Genomic DNA, 22,031 nt, shown 5'->3' on the forward strand with positions numbered 1-22,031 from the left:
TTGGTAAGGCTTCCAATTAGTCTGCATTGTTAAAACAACTTCAGTCAAAAAGAAACAAGGACAAACGTTTCTTTGTTTAAAAATTGATTTATTGTCAATTTAATATGCAATTCCACTTACATAAAACACAAACAAACAGTTTAGAACAGAATTGATCGTTAATCGCTAACTGCTACTGCATTTGACAAGTTTCCAAATTCTTTAAGATTTCTGAGAGTGAATGAACTAGCATACGCCAAAAAACACAATTATTGAATATAGCTTAAAAAGGCACACCATATTATATATTAGATATACTGTATCAACAGGCATTGATTATATAGGTTTAAACACATTCATCTGCAAGTAAAAGCACTCATGATTTAGATAAATTAAAAAAAGGGAATTTGGCATCTACGGCTGCCTCAGTCAAGATAAAGGAAACCCAGTGACATGGTACAGTCTGCCTGTGGAAGTCAATGTGGTCAAACTTCAGGCCATCCTGAATAACCTCACGTTGTTTGTGTTCACACACTTTTCACCAGTGTATTCTTAGAAATAACAGCCATATTTTTTGGTGGCTGTTCACTAAACTCAAACACTGCAGCTTGGATAAGTCTACACATGATCACAGGCTACAAACTCTTTTCTTTGCTGGATCACGTCTGACCTAGGTGACTGACTAACACTTCGTAAAGAGATTCAGTCTAGTTTTCAGATGAACATTAGGAAACGTAGAGCTTTTCAGAGATCACAAAGACCCCCCCCTCAAAAAAACACAACCTGCTATAGCAGCACCTCCTGCAAGCCACACGAACCACTACAAAAAAAGCAAAATGTAAGCATATGGTGAACGGTGAAACGGAAATAATGAAGAGAGAATAAGAACATTCAAAACAGTCTGTGACAGCCAACAACTGAAACATTATCGAGTTTCAGAATAACTCACATTGAGTTGAGCACTAGAGGCAAATTTTGGCGCTAGTACTGTGTTAATCATCCGCCAAAAAAATACAAAATTCACATTTTGATTCCTTCACTAACGGTATACAAGGAAATACAGCAGTCAGCATTTGCATACACATTACTGACAGATATTGAGAAGATACAGGAATAATGTGGCTTAACAGCCACCATCACCTTCTAGGTCCAAACAGCTTCGACACATCAATAAGTATTACATAATCCAAATGTCATTACTGTGCCAAGTGTATCTGTAGAGGTTTGGAAGACTAAAAAGGTAAAGTGTGAGCTAAATAACACAAAAGTCAAAAATTCTGGACAACTCGGGAATCTGGCCAACAGAATCTCAATCCTACAAAATGTTGTTTAACACAGGACTGGAACCAGGTTGGGTTCACCGAGCACCACTGTGTCTATAGCATCAATATACAGATCAGTGCTGGAGAGTGAACTCACCAGTTTATATCAGAACACAAAACTATTCTCAGTGTCAGAAATGCTCCCACCAGTATCGCAATCAATACAACTCAATATCAAAGACCTTTCATCATAGAATGGTGAGAAATAACATCTCCAGGCAATAAAGAGATGTAGACAAACAACCTGTCTGTCTGTCTGGTTTGGCAACAATGTATTTTACTGGTACTGAAGGACCAGTGTGAGCAGCAAAAAACCATTACTCTGTTTCTGAACCACCAAACAAACTGGACTCAACCAATGAAATCAAAACTGTAGATTTTCTACAAAAGTGTCTCAAGAAAGAAAAGTCCGCAAAAAGTACCGCCGCCTTGGATAAAATACCTGAAATCACTTTACTTTGACTCTACGCGTTAACTGAATCCAGTGTGAAATGATCCAGCCCTGTTACGCTGTCAGTAGCCCTTAGGTGATCTAGCTCAAATCAAGTAACAGTGGTGTGGCCTCAGACAACCAAACCAACCAGATGTAGTATTGAACTGTGAGGTAATGCTGACTATGTCTGAAAATGAGCCTTCAACATAAACTATAAACTTGAGCTATTTGTTCACTTGATTGTACACAAATAGTGAGCACACCGATTCATTAAGGCCAGCAATAAGTGACAAAGACCGGGGCCATTTTAGAAGGTCATGAGCCTCACTTCCATTCTAAGACAGAGCAAAAGCACTAATGGAAAGACAACATCTTTGCTTAAACTACAGCTCAGGTCAGTAAATAGTCTATATTTTCAGTCCTGAGTCTTTTGGCACCTTTCACCTTTTGTGGCACAAATCTAATCAAGCTTTTGGCCGAAACAATCGATCGACGCCCCATGGTTAGTGTTTGAAGTGCTTGGTACTGGCCACCCGCCACTAAGCCATTCCAATTACACCAAAAGTTACACAAAAATAAAATAGAAATAAATAGGTCAATAAATACTGAAGAGACTAAGACAATCATTTGTGATCAGGCTTAGTCAATGAAATGACCGAGTCAAATACTAGTTATTAACCACTGTGTGGCAACAGGGATGGGAATCGACAATTAAAAAGGCAATCTTGTAACCTATCCCCAACTGTGGGGTTAACGGATTTGCAAAGTTACGAGTTTGAAATAAATTACAGTGCAATGCAGCCTTTTTAGACAGCTAGCATACCCAGAGAACACAGTGTTACAAGAAACTAATGATCAAACTAAATGATCAGAAATGGATTTGGCTTTTGTATGAAATAAAATATAAAAAGCAATACGGAAAAAAAACATCTTCAGCAGGCACCACGGCAGTGTGCACTTCTACCACACGGGTGGATATAACCTACTGTGGCAATAGGACTTGTTCATGAGGGGCTTTTCTTTGCAAATTGGAGTTAAGCAATGGATGGTAAATTATTCCCATCCCTAATTGGCACGTACGTAAATTAGCTAGATGCTAATTCAGAATAGCTACTGCTTGTCCCACTAAGAGAAAAAAAATGTCAGAAATGTATGACCATGCTGCCTTTGCAACCCCATCCAATTCAAATATTGCTTTCAAATGTTTAAATTATATTTTTTTCTACACTTCACAAGAAAAAAAAAAAAAAACAGCAGAGACATGCTAATATACATAGTAGCTTAGTTAGCTCATAGTAAGTGAGTGCCCTGATAGACCAGTAAAAAGGCCTACAAACCAAAGCCTACAAAAAAGGCTGACATTTTGTTTAACACCTCAGAGATGTGGCAACAACCATTGTGGACACTACTCTTAACAAAGTCTTAAAATGTTTGATAAAAGTGAATTTGTGTGCCACGGTGCGCAGACATCACTGAAACAATAGGGCCTGCTTCATTCGCTTTCATAGCATTAGTGTGCCGACTTATTTCAGAACTTTTGGGATGTATATACACAAACAACCCAACACACCTCTGACGCCAATCTGTGAGTAGGCAGTATGTGAAATAAAAGCATCAGTCTACCTGTCTGCATATGCTGGATAATAATACTGTGTTGGATAATCTTTTTAAATATATTTGTTTTTACTGGCATATGACGGAAATAATTTATCATGTGAACATTTAAGGAATATACCTTACATTTATTTTATTAATAAATAGGACTTGCTGTTTTGATTATACGTTGACGTAGACCTTTAGTTCAACTATTGAAGTGTATGGTTGCTTATGAATGCGGGTCCTGGCTTAAACTAAACCTAATATTGGCAAGACCCTGAACCAGAGAAACTCCATGCTTCAATGAACAATGGCGATACAAATGAGTCCTGTATATTCAGTAAAGTAAGCTCATGCCATGTGATCAATGGGAGCTCTTGACACTTAGACTGAAGACAGTAGGAGCTACTTTAGAATGAATTTATACCTTATGGACCAACTGATCACAATCTTAAACAAAAACTACAACAACAGCAGAGATCTGAATGACTGATCATCCAGACAATGTTTGCTAAGTATATCCTAATCGCACAGCAAGTGTCTAACGCTTCTAACCCCATCACACGGCCTTCATCGAGTACGCTCAATTCAAGCATTCATTAAATAAAACTAATCATAACTTCAAGATTCAAGTGAGTAAAATTGAGATAGCTGGACTTTTTCCTCCCGTCGTATAATCGCTTCAATAAAGTCAGCCTGCTCTAACGTACCATTAGAGAGGGCAAAGAGAGAAATTAGGTAAAGTAAGATATTATGTCCTTGGCATTACTGAAACGGTTTGTATGACATTTGTAGTTTTGTTTTTTTTAAGTGCAAGTATAACAAGATGGTAAGGCAGTACAAAGGTTTCCTGTTGGAGTTAAGTAACAAATGTATCTCGTCTGTGCCGTTCTCTCGCCATTTCTTTCATCAGAGAAAGTACAGCCACAATAGCTCGGGACCAACTAAGGCTTGTGTTGTTTTAATTGTTTCTAATCATCCTCCGTCCCCTTTTGACCTTTCTACTCCCATCCTTTAAAAACACTCATCTTGTCCTTTCTAAACATCCATCTCTTCTCTCCCTCCTGTACTTTAAAGGTGAGATGAGGAAAACTCTCTAGAACTTGTAGGCAGTCAGACCTGGAGTTGGCTGCTGTTGCTGGGTCAACGTGGCTGCCATTGCAACCGCTGCAGCGTTGGGCACACTGGAGAAGGGGGCGGGCCCAGTGGTGACTCGCGGAGTACTCTGCCACTTCCTGTTTGACGCCCGCTTGGATTCAAAGACGTCCGTCGAGTCTTCCAAGAAGGCCCGGCGGTATGAAAGGTACTGGTGCTTCAAGATCTAAAAGAAGTGTCGGATTAACATGGTGTGCAAACATTTGAAGTAGAATTTGCTGAGAATCTGAACAACGTGGACATCATTTTTGGGAAAGAACTGACCTTGACATTCTCATTAACAGACTGGAGCTGGGCAGCCTGTGCTACAAACGTCTGGTACAACTTCTGCATGGCCATGGTCAGGTCTGAAAAACCATACACAACACTATAAGCTCAGTGAAATAAGGATCGGAGAGATAAGGATTGGGAAGAGCCAGACATGAGAAACAAAGCCTTTATATTTCCACTTTAATGTGCGTTTAATTTGGTTCTAAGCAGATCAGAAATTTGACGTTTGTCACTGTGAGCAACCGCTTTCACATTACACCGTCATCAGCTTTAATGTTAATAAAAAATATATTAGTCAATGCTGATTTAAAACCTGGAAATGACAGGTCAGAGAAAAGGCCTCTTACCCTGAGGAGTAATGTGGGAGCCACTGCTCTGCGTGGTCAGGTGGTTCTCCAGTTCTTCTATCTGCTGCCGGTACTGCTGCAACTGCACCTCAAACTGCTCCACCAGGCTACGGAAATAACTACACACAGAAGACAATTCAAATAATTAATCACTGTTGAATCCATAAGGCGAATGAAGCCGTTATATATAGAAAACACCTGATATATTAGCCAAGAGGGGCATATTACATTCACATACCAAGAAGCTGACACTACTGTACATCCTCCTTTGATTTGCTTCAGGACTACTTTCTGGTGGCTTACTTACTCTGATGGAGCGGTGTTCTCATGCTGAAGTCCAGGGGGAGTCTTCTGTGTACGTATTGCTATGTCCGCATTTTTCAGCTCCTTGAGAACAAAGGAAAAGAGGAAAACAAAGTACACCATTTTATATCTTCAGGATGCAATCTCATTTTCAGTTCATGAGGTGTGAGTAACAGACCCGGTCAACAATCTAGACCACCATGTCCCATCTGCTATAGCTACATTTATCTATAGCTATACTGTAAGATAAAAATACCACATATCGGTATACCACTGGAGCATTGTCTTGTAAATTATATAAGTAGTTTGCGATTAAAAATGTGCATCAATGTGTGTGAACATAAAAAAAATAAAAATTGTCATGTGATGACATGATTGTCATGTGATGTATGCTCATATTGACATTGGATCTAAAGTGAGTCGGGACTGTGTTCTGTTCTTACCTGTGCCGTCTCCAGCTTCAGCTTGTCGATGGCCAGAGCTTGGCGCTGCAGACCGCTGGCACTGACAGAGAGAAGCTGTTTGAGGCTCTTGATGTCATCCTGGACTTTAGAAATGCCCTTAGATGACATCCTGCTGATGTCCTCCTGAACTTGTTTCTGGTCTTTCACAAATTTTCTATAGAAAGAAGAAAAAAAAAAAAAAAAAAAAAAAAGGAGGAGGAAGAAAGAATTGGAAATTACTCAATAAGGGTTGTATTTGAAAATGTGAAATATGGATTTTTGGTAAAACTTCTGGACATGCGAAATGTGAGCCATGTTTACAACACACAGGCTAAATAAATAAGTCTACTTTGGTACAATAACACCACTGATAAAACAGGTTATTATTTGCATCTACACACAAATATGTAACAATTCTGTCAAACAATGTGCCCGGGCATGTGACCTGATGGTCACTGGATCAAATCCTGTGACATTATAGACACACATAACAACACTTACTGGAAATTCTCGACATCCTGACAAATAACTGGGGGCAGGTTCTCATCTTTCAACGCTTTACTGTCCCTGAGGGAGAAAGAGAGAATGCGTTTCATAACGACAACAAACTGAATCTTGCCGTTCAGGTATACATAACAGGATATGAAGCCACTAAAAGCCTCTCATCATATTATTTATAGTATTTCACTATATAGCATGTACAGTTTAGGACAATTCTAGTGTTCCCACTTAATGAATAACCATGCACATGTTGGCCAGCAGGACTTACTTTGCATTGGCTCCAGATGACGTGTCGCTCTTGCTCTCGGAGGAAGTGCTGAAGTCGACCCCACCCAGGCCCATGCTTGGGGCCTGAGCCGCCGATACTGCTGTGGATGCAGCTAACAGAGAACCCAGCGTCAACCCGCCTCCTCCTCCAAGAGTGGTCTGACCCAAACCTGCAACACCAAGTAAACGTAAACACTAGGTTACATCACTGTGCAATAATGTGGCTGAGAACTACTTCTAGCGCTGTGCAAAGGCACCACCTCGTCTGTTTGCATCTCACCTGTCGCCAAAGAGTTGGAGAAGAGACTCGCGCCCAGCGACGAGCCCGTTGAGGCTGCTGCTGCTGCTGCTGCTGCTGCTGCTGCGGTCATTGTTGCGCCACCGAGACCAAGGGCGAAGCCTGCTGCGGGCTGCTGTGGAGCTGTGGATGTCAGCACAGAGCCAAAGGATAAACCTGCCGCTGCAGCGGCCGACGACGGGGTGGAAGAGGTGGTGAGGGAGAAGGGTGTCGCTGAGGCGGTGGGCTTGTTGAAGGCCAAGCTAAAGCCGGTGGACGCAGCCGTGGCGGCTGGGGCGCCTGAGAGAAAGTACATAGAAATCAAGGTTAGGACCCGTTTTCGTTTACTTTCCAGGAGCTTACTTCAGAAATATCCCAGAAACACAAACATACCTAATGTGAGGCCTGTAGTGGGTGCAGCGGCGCCTAAAAGAGATCACAACAACATAAGAGGTGCATATAACACAAGCTGTACGGCTGCATCTAGCAGACAGGTTAATTAAACAGGAATTTAAGTCACTGTTTATAATGGGTTAGTTTTTATGACATTATTACTTGAGGCAGGCGTGTTGAATGAGAATCCAGTAGGTTTCTGACCAAAGAGAGAGCCTCCAAGACCAAGAGATGGGGTGGTGGTGCTGGGGGGGGCGGCGAGGGTCGTGGCTGCTGATCCCAAAGCAGCTCCGATGGAGAAGCCACCCGTGTTAGCCGCAGGTGCACTGATGAGGCAAAATGCAGAGCACCGTTACTCAACAGAAGAACATAACTTTGAACTGATATCATTCATAGTGTCTACGTTATACGATGCAACAACCCTCACTTCTACAGCAATGTTCTTCACCACCGTCTGTAGCTTTAAGTATAACGAACAGGAAACGAGACAATGTTATCAAGTCATGAAAACTGACTGCTAACGTCAGGTCAACTCGGGCTATGCTAACGTTAGCTAAGTCGGCTTTTTGAAATGTATAATTACCTGGCAAATCCGCCACCAGCGTTGGTGGAACCAAGAGTCCCCGATCCAAAGTTAAAGCCAGACATTTTGTCTCACGGGGTACTCATTCAACACCAACTGTCGATTCGGTCTTCAGCCACTCATGAAGACGCTCGGAGAGCAAACCAGCATCACAGCTAACGCGCTAGTTAGCTTTGAACGATGCCCGCGTGAGGGCCAAATCCGCGCTGTCGCCTTTACTGAACACACAATACAAAATGTCGGCTTTTTCCCCAATTAATGCTATTGACAAATACGGAAATGTTCCGCTGTCGTGTTGTGTTTTCGGGCCCCTCGAATTTGTTTTTAGATTGTTAAAGCTGTCAAATGTCGCAGGATCAGTTCTCGCATGGTGTTACTTTTCCTATTCCCCGCCTGGTATTTCCCAAAAGCTATTGCATTTTGGGTAAAGTCTTTTTTTTTAAAACTACATTCCCCATCGGGACAATCGCTGTTTTTGTGTCGCGTGATACCTCACACATGCGCAAGGTACCAACGTGCAATCCCTTTACAAAAACCCGAACTTGCTTTCAAAATAAAACACGCCTTTGAGACCTGTTAAAAGAGTAGGCTAGACAGGTCAGGTCACATCATGTATTTGTAGAATAATGTTCAAACCCTATCTGCACAGTACTGTTTCCCTCTGACACCCTTTTTGTATTATTGTTTGCCACTTGTCATTTTCTGTATTATAAACACGGTCCATTTTATTTGAGGAAGATGTCTATTCTTTATTCGATTGGTTTTACTTTTTAGTCTTTTCTATCTCACCCAGTTGTGTTTTACACCGGGTATAAACTATCGTAGCTATAGTTATACTGCTTATATATCATGATATACATTGCCAATAAGCTAATTTGTCATACCATTTATTTTTTCCTGTTTGCACCATCCCTTGTACCAATTGCAAACGCCTTTGTGTGTTGTCTACGACTTGCAAACTTCATTCTATCACAAAATACACATCTTACAGAGTGGGATACATTCGTGATCCACGTTGTTACAAACCTACACGAACTTTTACTTTGAAAAGTACGCAACGTGAAGTGCTGACGTGATTACCAGGATCTTGACGCGGATGGAGGAGTAAAAATAATTGACAATAAACACACATCGTATGCCTCCGACAAAAGTTCCGGCAATTTGTGCCGCAAATTGAGCCAACGAGTTATCAATGATACATTCATCGCCGTACGTCGTCGTGTGAAGCTCTGCGGTCGCTGACAGCTGTTCGGACTCGGTGAAATGGAGCACATCCGAACGCCAAAGGTAGCTAACAGTTCTAGCTAATCGCAAATGGATAGGAAACAGTCAGCTGCTTGGCCTCTCTTAGTTGGGCTTCCTCTCGTGTTCCGAGTGTGATTACGTGCACCAGATGTCTAAGTTAAGGCTCGCGTTGAATGTGTGTGGATCTGATAGCACGATGAGGAGCAGTCAGTGTCCCCCAGCAGCTAGAAGTGTCAGACGTGACGAGCATCAATGAGCTGTGTGTTTGTTCTTCTTCCTGTACTGCAAATAGCTACTACTTACAAGCCCTGTTATTGATTGAGTTAAAGTTACACCACAGGGAGAAGCCAAAGTAGAGCCAAGCATGACGGCATATTGATGGACCCATCAGATACACAGTAGCCTACATACCTGCATGTCTGATAGGGTTTGTAGGCAGCGAGTCGTTGTTTTTTTTGGGGGGGGGGGTTTAAATATAGTCTCACTTTTCATGATCTGGACAGTAATCCTAAACATACTTAAATAAAACTACCAAGGATTGAAGTTTTTGCCAAACTGTGGAATTATTTTTGACTCTCCAAATCCCTTACTGAAGACCAGACAGGCCTTGCAGAGCATCACTAGAAACGATACAAAGTGGCTGCTGATGTCTGTGGGTTGGATACTTCAGACAGTGATTGATTGTTCGAGTTCCATTTGTTGTCATTCTACAAGGCAGGGTCATACAACGACATGCAAGTGGTAGTCCATTTATGACACACACACACACACACACACACACGTAAAACAGAACAAAACCATTTTTTATGCAGGACTACAAGGATGCTTTGCAGCCAGTTTTAAGGGGCTACAGTTTATACACTGTTCACCCAATATGGAGATCCATACCTTCAGGTTAAAGCTTACATTCATAATCATCGTTTATTTCAAATCCAGAATGTTGGAGCACAAAGGCAACACAGCAAAAAAAAACATATGTCCGTGTTCAATGGCTCAGGTGGCTTTCCCTAGAAATGAACGACACATATCCTACATAAGCTGCTATAGCTCACAGTTTGGGACGTGCGTCTAGGCCCACACCTAAAATACACATGCGTACGTACGTGTGTAATCACGTGAAGGGTGTGCATGTTGAAAGGAAGCTGTGGGACCTGATTTTGGAGACTCCATGATCTTATAAGTGATGTGCTGGGATCAGGTGGGTGTGATTGCAAGCAGACTGGGTGTGGCCCTACTGTCTCAAATCTTCTTGGTCGTTTGCTTGAATAAGACAGAGGAGGAAAGCAAACGTATGTTTTCACTTGAGAGAAAAAAGTACTTTGAAGCGTAGCTGAGATTTCATGATTAGTTGACAACAGGTATTAAACATTAACAACTATCTTAAGTGACTAACTCACTTTTTTTTCACTCTCTCACACACACACACACACACACACACACACACACACACTCACACTCCTGATTTCTATGTGCTGAGTAGCCTGTCTGTGCCAAAGCTGAGTCTCGTTGGATGCTGGGAGACGGAGATAAGCTCAAATATGTCACCATATCTGAGAACGATCGGAAAGCAGAAACAAAGGAGAGGATGTCTGAGTCAACCAGAGCTGCTAATATGCTGAATCATGGATTTGGACTGTTTGCTGCAGTCGCCGCTAACTGTCAACCTAGCCTTTTAGACACAGAGTAAAGGTCGGCTTACTTCTTTTTTTTCTTCACGGCCTGTGAAAAAGTGTGACTTGAGTACATGTTGCTTGTTTATGTGCGTGGATGAGTTGGCCTCACTGCAAAGCTACACACCTGCAGCATTTGAGAATACATTTTCAATTACTGGGAGAAAATAGAGAAATAAAATGGTTGCGTTTGAGTTGAGGTGCTAGCATTTGGTGAAACAAAAAACTAGGACCCAGATGGTTCGTGCACATTGACATCACATTCGTCACAATGTTCAGTCAATACCATAATTAGACTTTCTTCCACGGTCCAGAAATCATTTGTGACTCTATAATGGGACTGGCAGTTGAAAGTTGGGCCCAGGTGGTCAGGATTAGGTAGTGTGCCAGCTGGGGCCAGTGCCAAGCGCCGCTTACATCCATTTTCTGTTAGCAAGATCCTAGCTTCCTTCTTTTCAGTGTATCCACCCAGCTGGAGATGTGTAAGAACCATGAACTGCGCATTAATGTTGTTATTACTGGTTTGTGTGTGTGTGTGTGTGTGTGTGTGTGTGTGTGTGTGTGTGTGTGTGTGTGTGGGTGTGGGTGTGGGTGTGTGTGTGTGTGTGTGTGTGTGTGTCTTTGCAGGTGGAGCAGGTGCGACTGTTGGATCGCTTCAGCAACAAATCCACCAATGGCACGCTGTACCTCACAGCAACACATCTCATCTTTGTGGAGAGCAGCTCAAACAACTCGACATCTGCCGCACAGGAGATCTGGGTGAGTGGTTCTGGTGGCGGCTGCTTACACAATGCGCCGTTTGGTTATTACAGTAAGGCCGACCATGCTTAGCGTTGTATGCCACACTAGTGCATGGTCATAGGGACAATGGGAGGATGCCTACAGCTTCTCCTGGCTACTACTCCATGTGCCCCAGTTTTTTTTTTATTAACATTTAGTCTGCAATGTACTGTACAATGTTTGCACTCACACACTGGGGGGGGGGACTTATGTGTAATGTTGCCAGTAGCTTCTTGCCAAATCATCGCTGCTGCTGCCGTGAGAAATCTTTGGCTCTGAATGTGCAGCCAGTTTTAAAGAGACATGAGCATGACCGCCACAAAGAAGTCTGCAACCCGGTGGATTGTGTGTGGTGTGTTGGGCAAAAGGAGATCATTTGCAAGCTTGCGTGTGTGTGTGTGTGTGTGTGTGTGTGTGTGTGTGTGTGTGTGTGTGTGTGTGTGTGTGTGTGGTAAGAGGAAGTTGGGTAGAGGTTGAAATGCTGCATTGTAAAGTAGCAAGGTATCCGGTTTTCTTCCTCCGTCTGACAGAGAATTATTACTGTTGCAGCACCGTGAGCACTGGGTTATTGATGTCTGGCTGAAAGAGTCAGTAGGGCATCCTGATTGGTTCATGGTCGCCTTTTTTTCCTGTTACAATGGCAACACAATTGCGGCGATGGAGTATGCATGGAAGAAATACCAAACTTTTATCCTGTTGTATGATGGAGTGAAAATAGACTTTCTGGTCTGCATTTTGAAAAGCTTGGCATGGTTCAAAATGCTTTGTGCAGCAGATCCTGGGCCACGACCTGCTCCCCACCATCCTTCCTGCTTTATGTGCTGAGAAAAGGGAACGTTTTCTTTTCCTCTCTGTCTGTGGGCTTATGTTGTGGAGCGTTGTCTCCACAACACCAAATACACTGCATGCATTTGGTGCTGTGGTTGCATGTAGGTTGCCTGTAAACTTGTGCCAGTATACTGTATGTGTCTGCATTTGTGGAGGCAATTCGGAATTAGTCTGTTGGAGAGAGAGAGAGAGAGAGAGAGAGAGAGAGAGAGAGAGAGAGAGAGAGAGAGAGAGAGAGAGAGAGAGAGAGAGAAGAGAGAGAGAGAGAGAGCTTTATACAGTATTAAAGAGCAGCTGACTTACTGTCAGCTGGTGAGATCAGCATATATTATGTGTTTGTGTGTGTGTTTCATTGGTCATTACCAATGCTGATGCCAATGCCCTCATAGAATATTGTGATGTACGTCATGGCATTCAAACCATTTATGATTATGTGGTAACGTGGAGCAAGCTGCAAGCTTTTTGCAACTTTCCTCTGTTCAAAATAGCTGAGCGTCTTTCAACGTTGCGAACCATGTTTATTCCTCATTCCTATTTCCAGATCTCCAGATCTTTATTCAGAGTTTCAAGTGCTACAGCAGGCATGAAGGCCCATTTAACAAAAGCTCTTTTTACAATGATTTGAACGTGGGTGTCAGATGCACTTCATTAGTCCTAATGACAGATGTAGGTGTGCAGCAGGTGAACAAGTGCCAGGATGTATAATTGGGCTTTTTAAAAAAATAGTTAAACCTTCATACTCTGACTACTCTGGAATCTGTTATCTAGATGTGTTCAGGGACATCCGGACTACGGACAACATACGAGGTGCCATAGTTCATTCACTGAAGATCATGAACTGTCCCTCTCTTTTGCCCCTTTGCCCCCCCCCCTGCAGATTTTGCACCACCATATTGCGTCTGTGGAGAAGCTCTCCCTGACCACCACAGGATGTCCTCTGGTCATCCAGTGTCGCAACTTCAGGCTGGTTCATTTCGTGGTACAGAGGGAGAGAGATTGCCACGACATTTACAGCTCGCTGCTGCGTCTCCTGCGGCCTGGTGGGTTTTCAGCTCGTCTGTGGAAGGGCTGTGCTTTTTCTCCGTCCGTGTTTCGTTTAAGGCTCCTTCTCTGGTTCCCTTTCCCCCTCCTGCAGTATCCTACGAGGAGCTCTACGCGTTCTCCTACAACCCCAAACAGAACGACCAACAGAGAGAGGAAGGGTGGCAAATCATCGACCTCGGGGCGGAGTTTGAGAGGATGGGCGTCCCCTGCGACCAATGGCAGCTCACAAACGTCAACAGAGACTACAAGGTAGATAGTAAGCTGTATCTTGTAAACCGTAAGTGTTCTTCATCTGAAGCGCCAAATTAAAATGCACTGTCGGAGACAAATCCTTAAGAGGAGAATATTTTGGCAATTCCTGGTGTGTTTTTTTTGTTACATCTGATGCTGCAGTTATAAATGCTTCTTGTTAAGACTTTTTATGTAAAATGTGCTCAAGCACAGAAATTGATGTAAAACAACTTGATGAAAAAATAAATAAAAAAAACAAAAGCTCCCAACTGATAGTCAGCATGCTCTCTGGCCAGTTAAAGCTAGACTTCCTGTCTGTTGTTGAACCTTGGCACGGCTCTGTGTGCCATAAACACGAACTGCAACAAAGACGGTCCATTTCAAGGATTGGACGGTTTGTTGATGTCGCATGATTACGTTCAGTACCAGGCATTATGAAAGCACTATGCATACATGTCCAGCAGAGGGTGCTGGAGTTTCACTGTTAGCTCCCACTCTAGTATGACAGACAAGCAGAGCTTTAGGCCAACATTTTAAGCAGTGATTACTTACAGGAAAGTGCAGAACCCAAGCTTTAGCTGTGTCCTATTACTCTTAACATTTAACACAGCATGTTTACGCACAGGATGCTTTTTAGAGAAGAATCATTTTTCTTTTTTAACTATCGACTAATGATTTTAGTTACCTTGTTTCACGGTTCAGAGTAATACTAATTCTGATGCTCACAAATCAGGAGACGTCTGCACTATGTGATGTGATGTGTGTGTGTGTGTGTGTGTGTGTGTGTGTGTGTGTGTGTGTGTGTGTGTGTGTGTGTGTGTGTGTGTGTTTGGTTTTCCAGGTGTGTGAGACATATCCACGGGACCTGTATGTTCCCATCACAGCCAGTAAGCCCATCATTGTGGGGAGTTCCAAGTTCAGAAGCAAAGGACGCTTTCCTGTACTCACATACTTCTACCAAGAAAAGAAGGTACTGTATGAGTATGATTTTACTGTTTCATACATTTTCTTTTATTAAGTTTGGTTTGGTTTTATTGGGTTTGTAGAGAGACTGTGAAAATAAGAAATAGCATAGATTGCAGGTGTGGTAGAGTATTGATTTACAAAAGAAAGTATTCTTCCATCAGTGCTGCAGTGTACTTACCATTATCTTACTGTTAATAATAATACTTTTCTAAATGTCTTACTACTATTAGAGTAGAAATATGTGAAGCTTTGCCACGATGTGGTGCTAGAGGAAAGGCCACAGGATGCATGTAAATGAAAGGCTGTATTTCCTGGGTCGCATGAATTTGCTAGACAAATTTGATTGGAGTGATCATGTAAAAATGGCAGCACATTACATGGAAATCTGCTTTTTAATTTTCATATCTCATGTACAGATGGAAGTTTTTAACTTACATTGGTGGTAGACGGAAAGTTGGAGGATCACCATAATTATTAGCAGTTACTGTCTTGTTGGTTGATAATATCCTGATCAATAATGTCAGAGGGACTGATGACCAGACTGTCTGTGGGCCCTGCTAAACAAAACTCAAATATAACATATGTTATAGCACTGTAGGTGCGCGAGTAGAGAGCACACCTCCGACCCACATTCTTTCTATTCTTTCTATTATTTGTATTCTTTCTATTCTTTCTATTCTTTCTATTATTTCTAACGTGGACAAACCTGATTTGGCAAGCAAACAGTATGCACTCTGTACTCAATCAATGCATGTTTGGCACTGTGACTTCATCTGGGGGTTTTCATAGTGTGAACAATAGCACAGCCTATATACTATAACACAAAACAGCTTAGTCATTATCATTGATCTATTGTCAATACTACTGTTTTCTGTCCATAATCCAAACTAGGAAAGTAAATTTGAACTCCTTTTCAGTTTGATAAAGATTGAATAATTATTTTGTTTTTGTTTTGGCTTTGGCAGACTCATGGGAGGTGTAGTTGTTAAATTGTAGGTGAGTTTCATGGGGAGGTAGTGATGGGCGTAATGTCAAATACAAGGCAAGTTTATTTCTATAGCGCATTTCAGCAGCAAGACAATTCAAAGCACATAAAACATTAAACGCATCGAGACAGTGCAACAGAAACGCATTATAAAAGGTCAAATGAGATTAAAAAAATTATTTGAAATAATGCATTATACAGTACAAGATGGGGAATTTATAATTTAGCAGCTTATTCAGATCAGCGTACTCTTTTCACCCTGACAGGCGGCAGTGTGTCGATGCAGTCAGCCTCTCTCTGGGTTCAGCGCGCGGTGCTTAGAGGATGAGAGCATGCTGCAGGCCATCAGCAAGGCCAATCACAACAGCCGATTCGTCTACGTCATGGATACCAGGCCAAAGGTAGCAGCCGAACACAGACCTTCTTTTGAAACGCTTTAAATGTGTTGTGTGTGTGTGTATAACTGGGTTCTGTTTTGAAAAACAGAGTTGCAGATGATTTGCAAGTGATTTAGTTTCACACGTGTGTTCTCTCTGTCCCGCAGTTGAATGCGCTAGCCAATCGAGCAGCAGGTAAAGGCTATGAGAACGAGGATAACTACTCCAACATCCGCTTCCAGTTCGTTGGCATTGAAAACATCCACGTAATGAGGACCAGCCTGCAGAAATTGCTCGAAGGTTTTACACATGTTGCCACACAAACATAAATGTCATTTGCATTTTTCGCAGATTATAACAAAGTAGTCTAGGAACATTTTTTCCTGAAGTGACTGTGTGTATTTCTCAGTGATTGGGACTCGGTCTCTTTCCATGAGCGACCACCTGGTCGGTCTGGAGAGTTGCGGCTGGCTGCGGCACATCAAGGCTGTCATAGATGCCGCTATCTTTCTCAGCAAGGTAGAACGTTTCCTCTTTCCTGCTCCTTGATTTTAGATTCTCTAGATATGAATTGCTTTGCACATTCACATTGCTTTCATTAGAGATATGCAAGTGTTTTTCTGAAGGTAATATTCGACTTATACTTACATTTTAAAGCACTCAATAAAAGCAATTATTCTAATAATACATTTTATTTATCGAGCGCTTTTCATAGTACTCAAAGACACAAAATTATATATGATCTTTGTCTTCTTTCAAACTTGTCTGTCCACTTAAACCTCACTTTTTAAACACCATAATCCTCTGCTGTTTGTCTTCACCCTTGACTCTAGGCGGTGACAGTGGAAGGAGCCAGTGTGTTGGTTCATTGTTCAGACGGATGGGACAGAACATCTCAGGTCTGCTCACTGGGGGCGCTGCTTATGGACCCTTACTACCGCACTGTCAAGGGCTTCATGGTACCGACCACACACACACACACACACACACACACACACACACACACACACACACACACAGTTTGGCACTAGTGAAATAATATGAGCTTACTCTTCTGCTGACTCTTTCCTCACACTGGTCGTCTAGGTACTGATAGAGAAAGACTGGATCTCTTTTGGCCACAAGTTTGCCGACAGGTGAGGTTTGAACTGGATCAAATAAGCCAGCGAATGTACCATTTATACTACTTAGTTCTTTAAAGGTTATTCCGTGACTATTATTGAGTTTGAATTGTTTACCCTTAGGTGTGACCAGTTGGACGGCGATCCAAAGGAGGTGTCCCCCATCTTCACTCAGTTCCTGGAGTGTGTGTGGCAGCTGACAGAGCAGTTCCCACAGGTGAGTGGGAGCTACGTGACGTGTGCTGTATTTACGCAGACTGATGCGTCTTATATGCAGTGTGCTTATTGTATTAATTGAATGATACCCCCCCCCCCCCCCCCCCGTAGGCATTTGAGTTCAGCGAGTGGTTCCTGCTGCAGATTCATGAGCACGTCCACTCCTGTCAATATGGGAACTTCCTTGGCAACAATCAGAGACAGAGGGAGGACTTGCGGTGAGTCAAATCTTTCTGTGCAGCCTTGCTTATATTGCACAGATAACGACATAAAGGATAACGTTTCTGTGCTCACTAAATCCTACATTGATTTTCAGATACTTTTCTGTGTGGTCAAACCTTCAGAATTATCATAGCTTTATTTATATAGCAGAGAAAGAAAATAATAATTAAATAAAGCAGTAAATGCTAGCCTTATCTCCTCAGGCACAAAGCCAAGGTGCCGTGAAGAGTAAAGGTCACCTTTTAAGTTTTGAGCCTCGCCTTCGGAACAGCCAGAAGGGCCCCTCCCTTGTCCTGTGTGGGAAACGTCCATGTGTTGTATCCGGCTAAACACAATTGAGGATTGTAAATCACGTAGTTCTGATTGATACGTCACACATGCAACAGACACACACCATCAAGCCACATTACCTACTCTGCTGTGTTTTCCCACACCTCCTGGAAAACAGTTGGTCAATGATCCAGTCATAGAAAACACATGAAAAATTTGAGAAAAAGTCAAACGTGCTGGAAAATCTTGTGTCGTCTCCTGTTTTCCTTTAGCTAAGAATGAACTTCAAGGCAATCTATCGGAGCTCCCTAAAACAGATAAGGGCTGTGTTATGTTCAGGATCATAACTTTCAAATGGTAGTTTATGGATGAGAGTATTTTGAAGTGGTTTCTCTCAATTATGTCCAATAGGAAGACATTATTGCCCGTTTAGCGGCTGCCGTCTGCAGCGTTCTCCCTCAGTACTCAACCAATTTCAAAAATCCTTGTCCACATCAGTCACTTCGACACAAAATCATGGGGAAAATATGGTCTAGGTTGAAAAATGCCTAACTGCCCTTTTAGATTTGTGATTCAACCGTGGCTGGGAGCAATGGTTCCAAATGAGTGTTGGGCATTATTGACAGAGTTGGATGATGGAAGCTTGGGTCGAAAAAATGAATGGGAGTCCAGATTAATTAAATGCATTATTAAGGTAAAATGTGTGTGAAAGCAAGAGAGAGTAGATCAATCAATTTGAAAACCTATTGCATCCCCCCATTGGACTGTCTTTAAATGTGTTATGTGTCTCTCTAACTGCTATTTTGTGTTTCAGGCTGAGAGAGCGGACCCACTCACTGTGGGCGTTTCTGATGGGTGAAAAACAGAACTACCTGAATCCGTTCTACAGCACTGCCTACTCTGAAACACACCCGGTGCTGGAGCCTTCCACTCTGCCCTACCATTTCAAGTCAGTACAGCCCCCCCCCCTCCCCTCTGCTATTGCCACAAATTTTAAATGCCTTACCTCCTGTCATTCAACAAGGCATTTTAAGGTATTTTTCTTGTTTCCAAGGTTTTGGAGGAACATGTACCACCAGTTTGATCGGTCTATGCACCCTCGTCAGTCTATCCTCAAAACCGTTCTAACTCTGAGGGAGAACAGCCGCAAGGCAGAGAGCACATTGCAAGCACTGGAGAATGTGAGTTCATACACACCTAACTATCTATAGAGAGCCTATTTGGAAATTGGAAATTCTTAATTAGGAATAATCTCTCACGATGCACCGTCTCGTGTTCGTCTTGTTAAAGACAAGTTAGACAAAAGCTTTCACAAAAAACTAAAATAACAACAATATCAATGATACCATATGAGTCAGAAAACAATAATGACACAGTTAGGGCACTGAAGACACAATCAGTTGCCAGAGTATTTTGTTTCATTGTGTGTGGATATATGCTGTTGTCTTTTTATTTTTGTAAATTAAATCCCATTTCTTCAGAAGCCAACGTTGCAATTATGTTTTTTTTACTTGTGTGGTTAACAAAATAGTTTATCTTGTGACAATGGAGAAACAAATGGTGGACCATCATACCTTTGGGATAACAGGGTAATCATCTTGTTATGACCAATATTGTTGTCTTGTGATGAAATAATCGCAACCAGTTTCTCAGTTACCGAAAATCCTTTTACTTTCCAAAAACATTTTTGGTGGATGCTCATAAAGTCTAACCTACCATATCAGAATCTAAATATTAATCTTGAAACATGTATTCTGATAATGTTAGTTAGAGCATGACGGTCCAAAGGTGCAGAGTAAATACTGTAGCTGAATTTCCATGTTTCATTTCTGAATGAAAACGTCCTTCTCTTTGTCGCCTCTCCAGCGGCTCCACCAGCTCGGCGTCACCCCCATTGTGACCTCTGACCCTCCCCCGCCCACCAGAGATCAGCGCTCCAACTCCAACAGCCTTCCGCCACGTCCCGATTCCCTCATTCTCGGGGCGCCCATAAACCACAAAGAGGTGCAGCGACAGGAGGAGGAGGACGAGCAGCAGCAGCAGCAGCAGCAGCAGGAGGAGGAGGAGGAGGAGGAGGTGGGCGAGGAGGCCACAGAGAGCACCGACACGGAGCGGACAGTGGAGGGCAGCAGCGGCACCGAGAGCCGGAAGCAGAGCTACGGAGAGCTGGAAGGGACATACAACAGCGAGTCGGCCAAAGAGGAGCCGGCGGTTGTCAGCCTGGAGTTTGGAGTGGCACGCATGACCTGCTGAGACCAAACAGGGGATTGTGGGATGCTGAGGGAAAGGCGCGGCTTACTGAAAGTGTGTGTGGGTGGCAAGGGGAAGCTGTCGTTCTGTATGTGACAACCTGCTGATTACGCAACGGTCCTGAGTGGGCAGAATGAATGAAGTTGTATGTGTGTATAGTCTAAATCTCAATTGAAAGCGTCATTATTATGTCATATACTGCACCTATAGAAGAAAAAAAAAAAAGCTTGTTTTTTTTATGAATGTTGAAAAGCACTATAGAGAACTAATGAATAGAACAAGAGAATAAATTCATCCAAAAAATAGTGACTCTTCTAGTTTGTTCTGCTTTTTATATAATCCTAATCATATGACCTCGATATTCTCAACAAATACTCGTATTTCTCCACAGAAAGTCACTTTGTTGGCACCAGAAATATTTCATCTGGTCCAAAGGCTTGAAACCAGCTTAATCTGAATGTTGTGTGTGACCTGAGCTGATTTTGCTCCAATCTAAAAAATAAAACATCAAATTCTACATCAGTAAAGATAATCTAGCACTGGAAACTATGCTGAGCCAAAATGTGGCCTTACTTCTAACTGAGATTAGTCGCTGGTCATTCAACGACTACTGTCACAATGGACAGATGAACTGTGACGACCAGACCCTGCAGAGGTTCAGCTGTTAACTGTCACCCTCATTGATCATTTAATCCTATTTTACATCTTGCATTGATTAGATGATCCGACTTACTAAAGTGCATTGATCCCAAAATCCTATTGGTCATCGCTGTCTGCCATGTCGATGACTGATTATTTATGACAGCTGACCCTGATCAGGGGTCAGCTGTCACGGATACACTGGGACAAGGTGTGAGGTCAATGAGTCTGAGTGTCTTAAGAACTGACAAATGCAGGACTCTTTTTAAAAGGACACGTTTACCAAATTTTTGGAGAAAAAAAACCTTTGAGTTATTGTATCTGCTAATACTCTGTTAATATGTTTCATGATATTTTCATCTGCATGGAGATTTTATGCAACAGTAAAACAGGTTTTATAGGATTGAGATGAAATCTTGTTATAATTTCTTTACACCCTTATTTTAACTAGGTTAGATTAACTGCCCTCGGGATGTGGATTGTTAATTTAGGCCTGAATTTCATATTTATTTTCAAGCCAGAGTGTGTGTGTTGGCTCAGCTTTTATTAAAGACCATAATAAGTTAATTCCAGACCGAGGTTGTAACTTTGCTTCATATCGGAGCTCAGGATGGATCTGATCTTTATCGGATTGAATTTCCTGTACAGGCAAACAACTTCCTCTATCAGATTGCTGCAGAAAGTGTGTGTGTGTGTGTGTGTGTGTGTGTGTGTGTGTGTGTGTGTGTGTGTGTTTGTGTGTGTGTGTGTGTGTGTGTGTGTGTGTGTGTGTGTGTGTGTGTGTGTGTGTGTAGGTGTGTTTGTGTGTAGGTGTGTGTGTGTGTGTGTGTGTTTGTGTGTGTGTTTGTGTGTAGGTGTGTGTCTCTGCAAATTCATGATCATTTACATTAATTTGATTAGTGTCGTGCATAGCATTGACAGCACCAGAGGCACCACCTTCTGTGCTTCTACATACTTTATGAAATGTGTGCTGGCAGCACTGGCAGTGAACTAGTTCCTTCTGAAACATCACTCTCTTTATCGTCCTCACATACTGTATAGGAATAAATGGAGTTTTGTACTTACACACACACATTCACACAGCAATCAGACAAAGTGGCCACTGGCCTCAGACGAACCAATGTCTATGAGCAGCTACAACAACTTGCAATGAAGATGGACTGTCAGTGTGACGTGTATACCCTGTGTGTCAGCTTTCTTTAAAGCTCCTTTCTCTTTACAATCAGAGGAAAAAGGACACAATAAGAGACGCACAGAGTAAACACACATGTAGAAGAATGAAGAATCGGGTTTTTTAGCCAAGTTAAATTCACCTTTA

At 42.3% G+C, this 22,031-nt stretch overlaps 2 protein-coding genes across 5 annotated transcripts in view; one reads left to right on the plus strand and one right to left on the minus strand.

Moving 5' to 3' along the window:
- The window catches only part of nup58 (nucleoporin 58), a 13,212-nt gene extending 4,925 nt beyond the window's left edge, over window positions 1-8,287 (minus strand). For 3 of the 4 annotated variants that reach the window (XM_068709729.1, XM_068709728.1, XM_068709725.1), the window contains exons 1-11: window positions 7,870-8,287; window positions 7,449-7,612; window positions 7,287-7,319; window positions 6,897-7,193; window positions 6,618-6,786; window positions 6,350-6,415; window positions 5,849-6,023; window positions 5,410-5,489; window positions 5,103-5,221; window positions 4,750-4,832; window positions 4,450-4,651 (exon numbers count right to left, since the gene is read on the minus strand). In XM_068709729.1, the coding sequence (XP_068565830.1) occupies window positions 4,450-4,651; window positions 4,750-4,832; window positions 5,103-5,221; window positions 5,410-5,489; window positions 5,849-6,023; window positions 6,350-6,415; window positions 6,618-6,786; window positions 6,897-7,193; window positions 7,287-7,319; window positions 7,449-7,612; window positions 7,870-7,934 (1,453 nt within the window). In that variant the 5' untranslated portion in view covers window positions 7,935-8,287. The remainder of the gene's footprint in view (window positions 1-4,449; window positions 4,652-4,749; window positions 4,833-5,102; window positions 5,222-5,409; window positions 5,490-5,848; window positions 6,024-6,349; window positions 6,416-6,617; window positions 6,787-6,896; window positions 7,194-7,286; window positions 7,320-7,448; window positions 7,613-7,869) is intronic. The other variant, XM_068709727.1, reaches the window with a different exon arrangement.
- A 654-nt stretch (window positions 8,288-8,941) lies between these two features.
- On the plus strand, window positions 8,942-20,379 carry mtmr6 (myotubularin related protein 6). Its single transcript, XM_068709731.1, has 15 exons — window positions 8,942-9,156; window positions 11,412-11,543; window positions 13,270-13,432; window positions 13,528-13,685; window positions 14,509-14,637; window positions 15,885-16,019; window positions 16,163-16,295; window positions 16,405-16,514; window positions 16,829-16,954; window positions 17,082-17,131; window positions 17,240-17,333; window positions 17,444-17,550; window positions 18,639-18,773; window positions 18,879-19,005; window positions 19,691-20,379. The coding sequence occupies exons 1-15, from the start codon at window positions 9,133-9,135 to the stop codon at window positions 20,075-20,077; spliced, it is 2,010 nt and encodes a 669-aa protein (XP_068565832.1). The 5' UTR covers window positions 8,942-9,132; the 3' UTR covers window positions 20,078-20,379.
- Window positions 20,380-22,031: the final 1,652 nt, after the last annotated feature.

This window comes from Cebidichthys violaceus, unplaced genomic scaffold, assembly GCF_023349555.1.
Source record: "Cebidichthys violaceus isolate CVI_PGR_0920_01 unplaced genomic scaffold, fCebVio1.0.p SCAF_15, whole genome shotgun sequence".
Lineage (NCBI taxonomy): Eukaryota > Metazoa > Chordata > Actinopteri > Perciformes > Stichaeidae > Cebidichthys > Cebidichthys violaceus.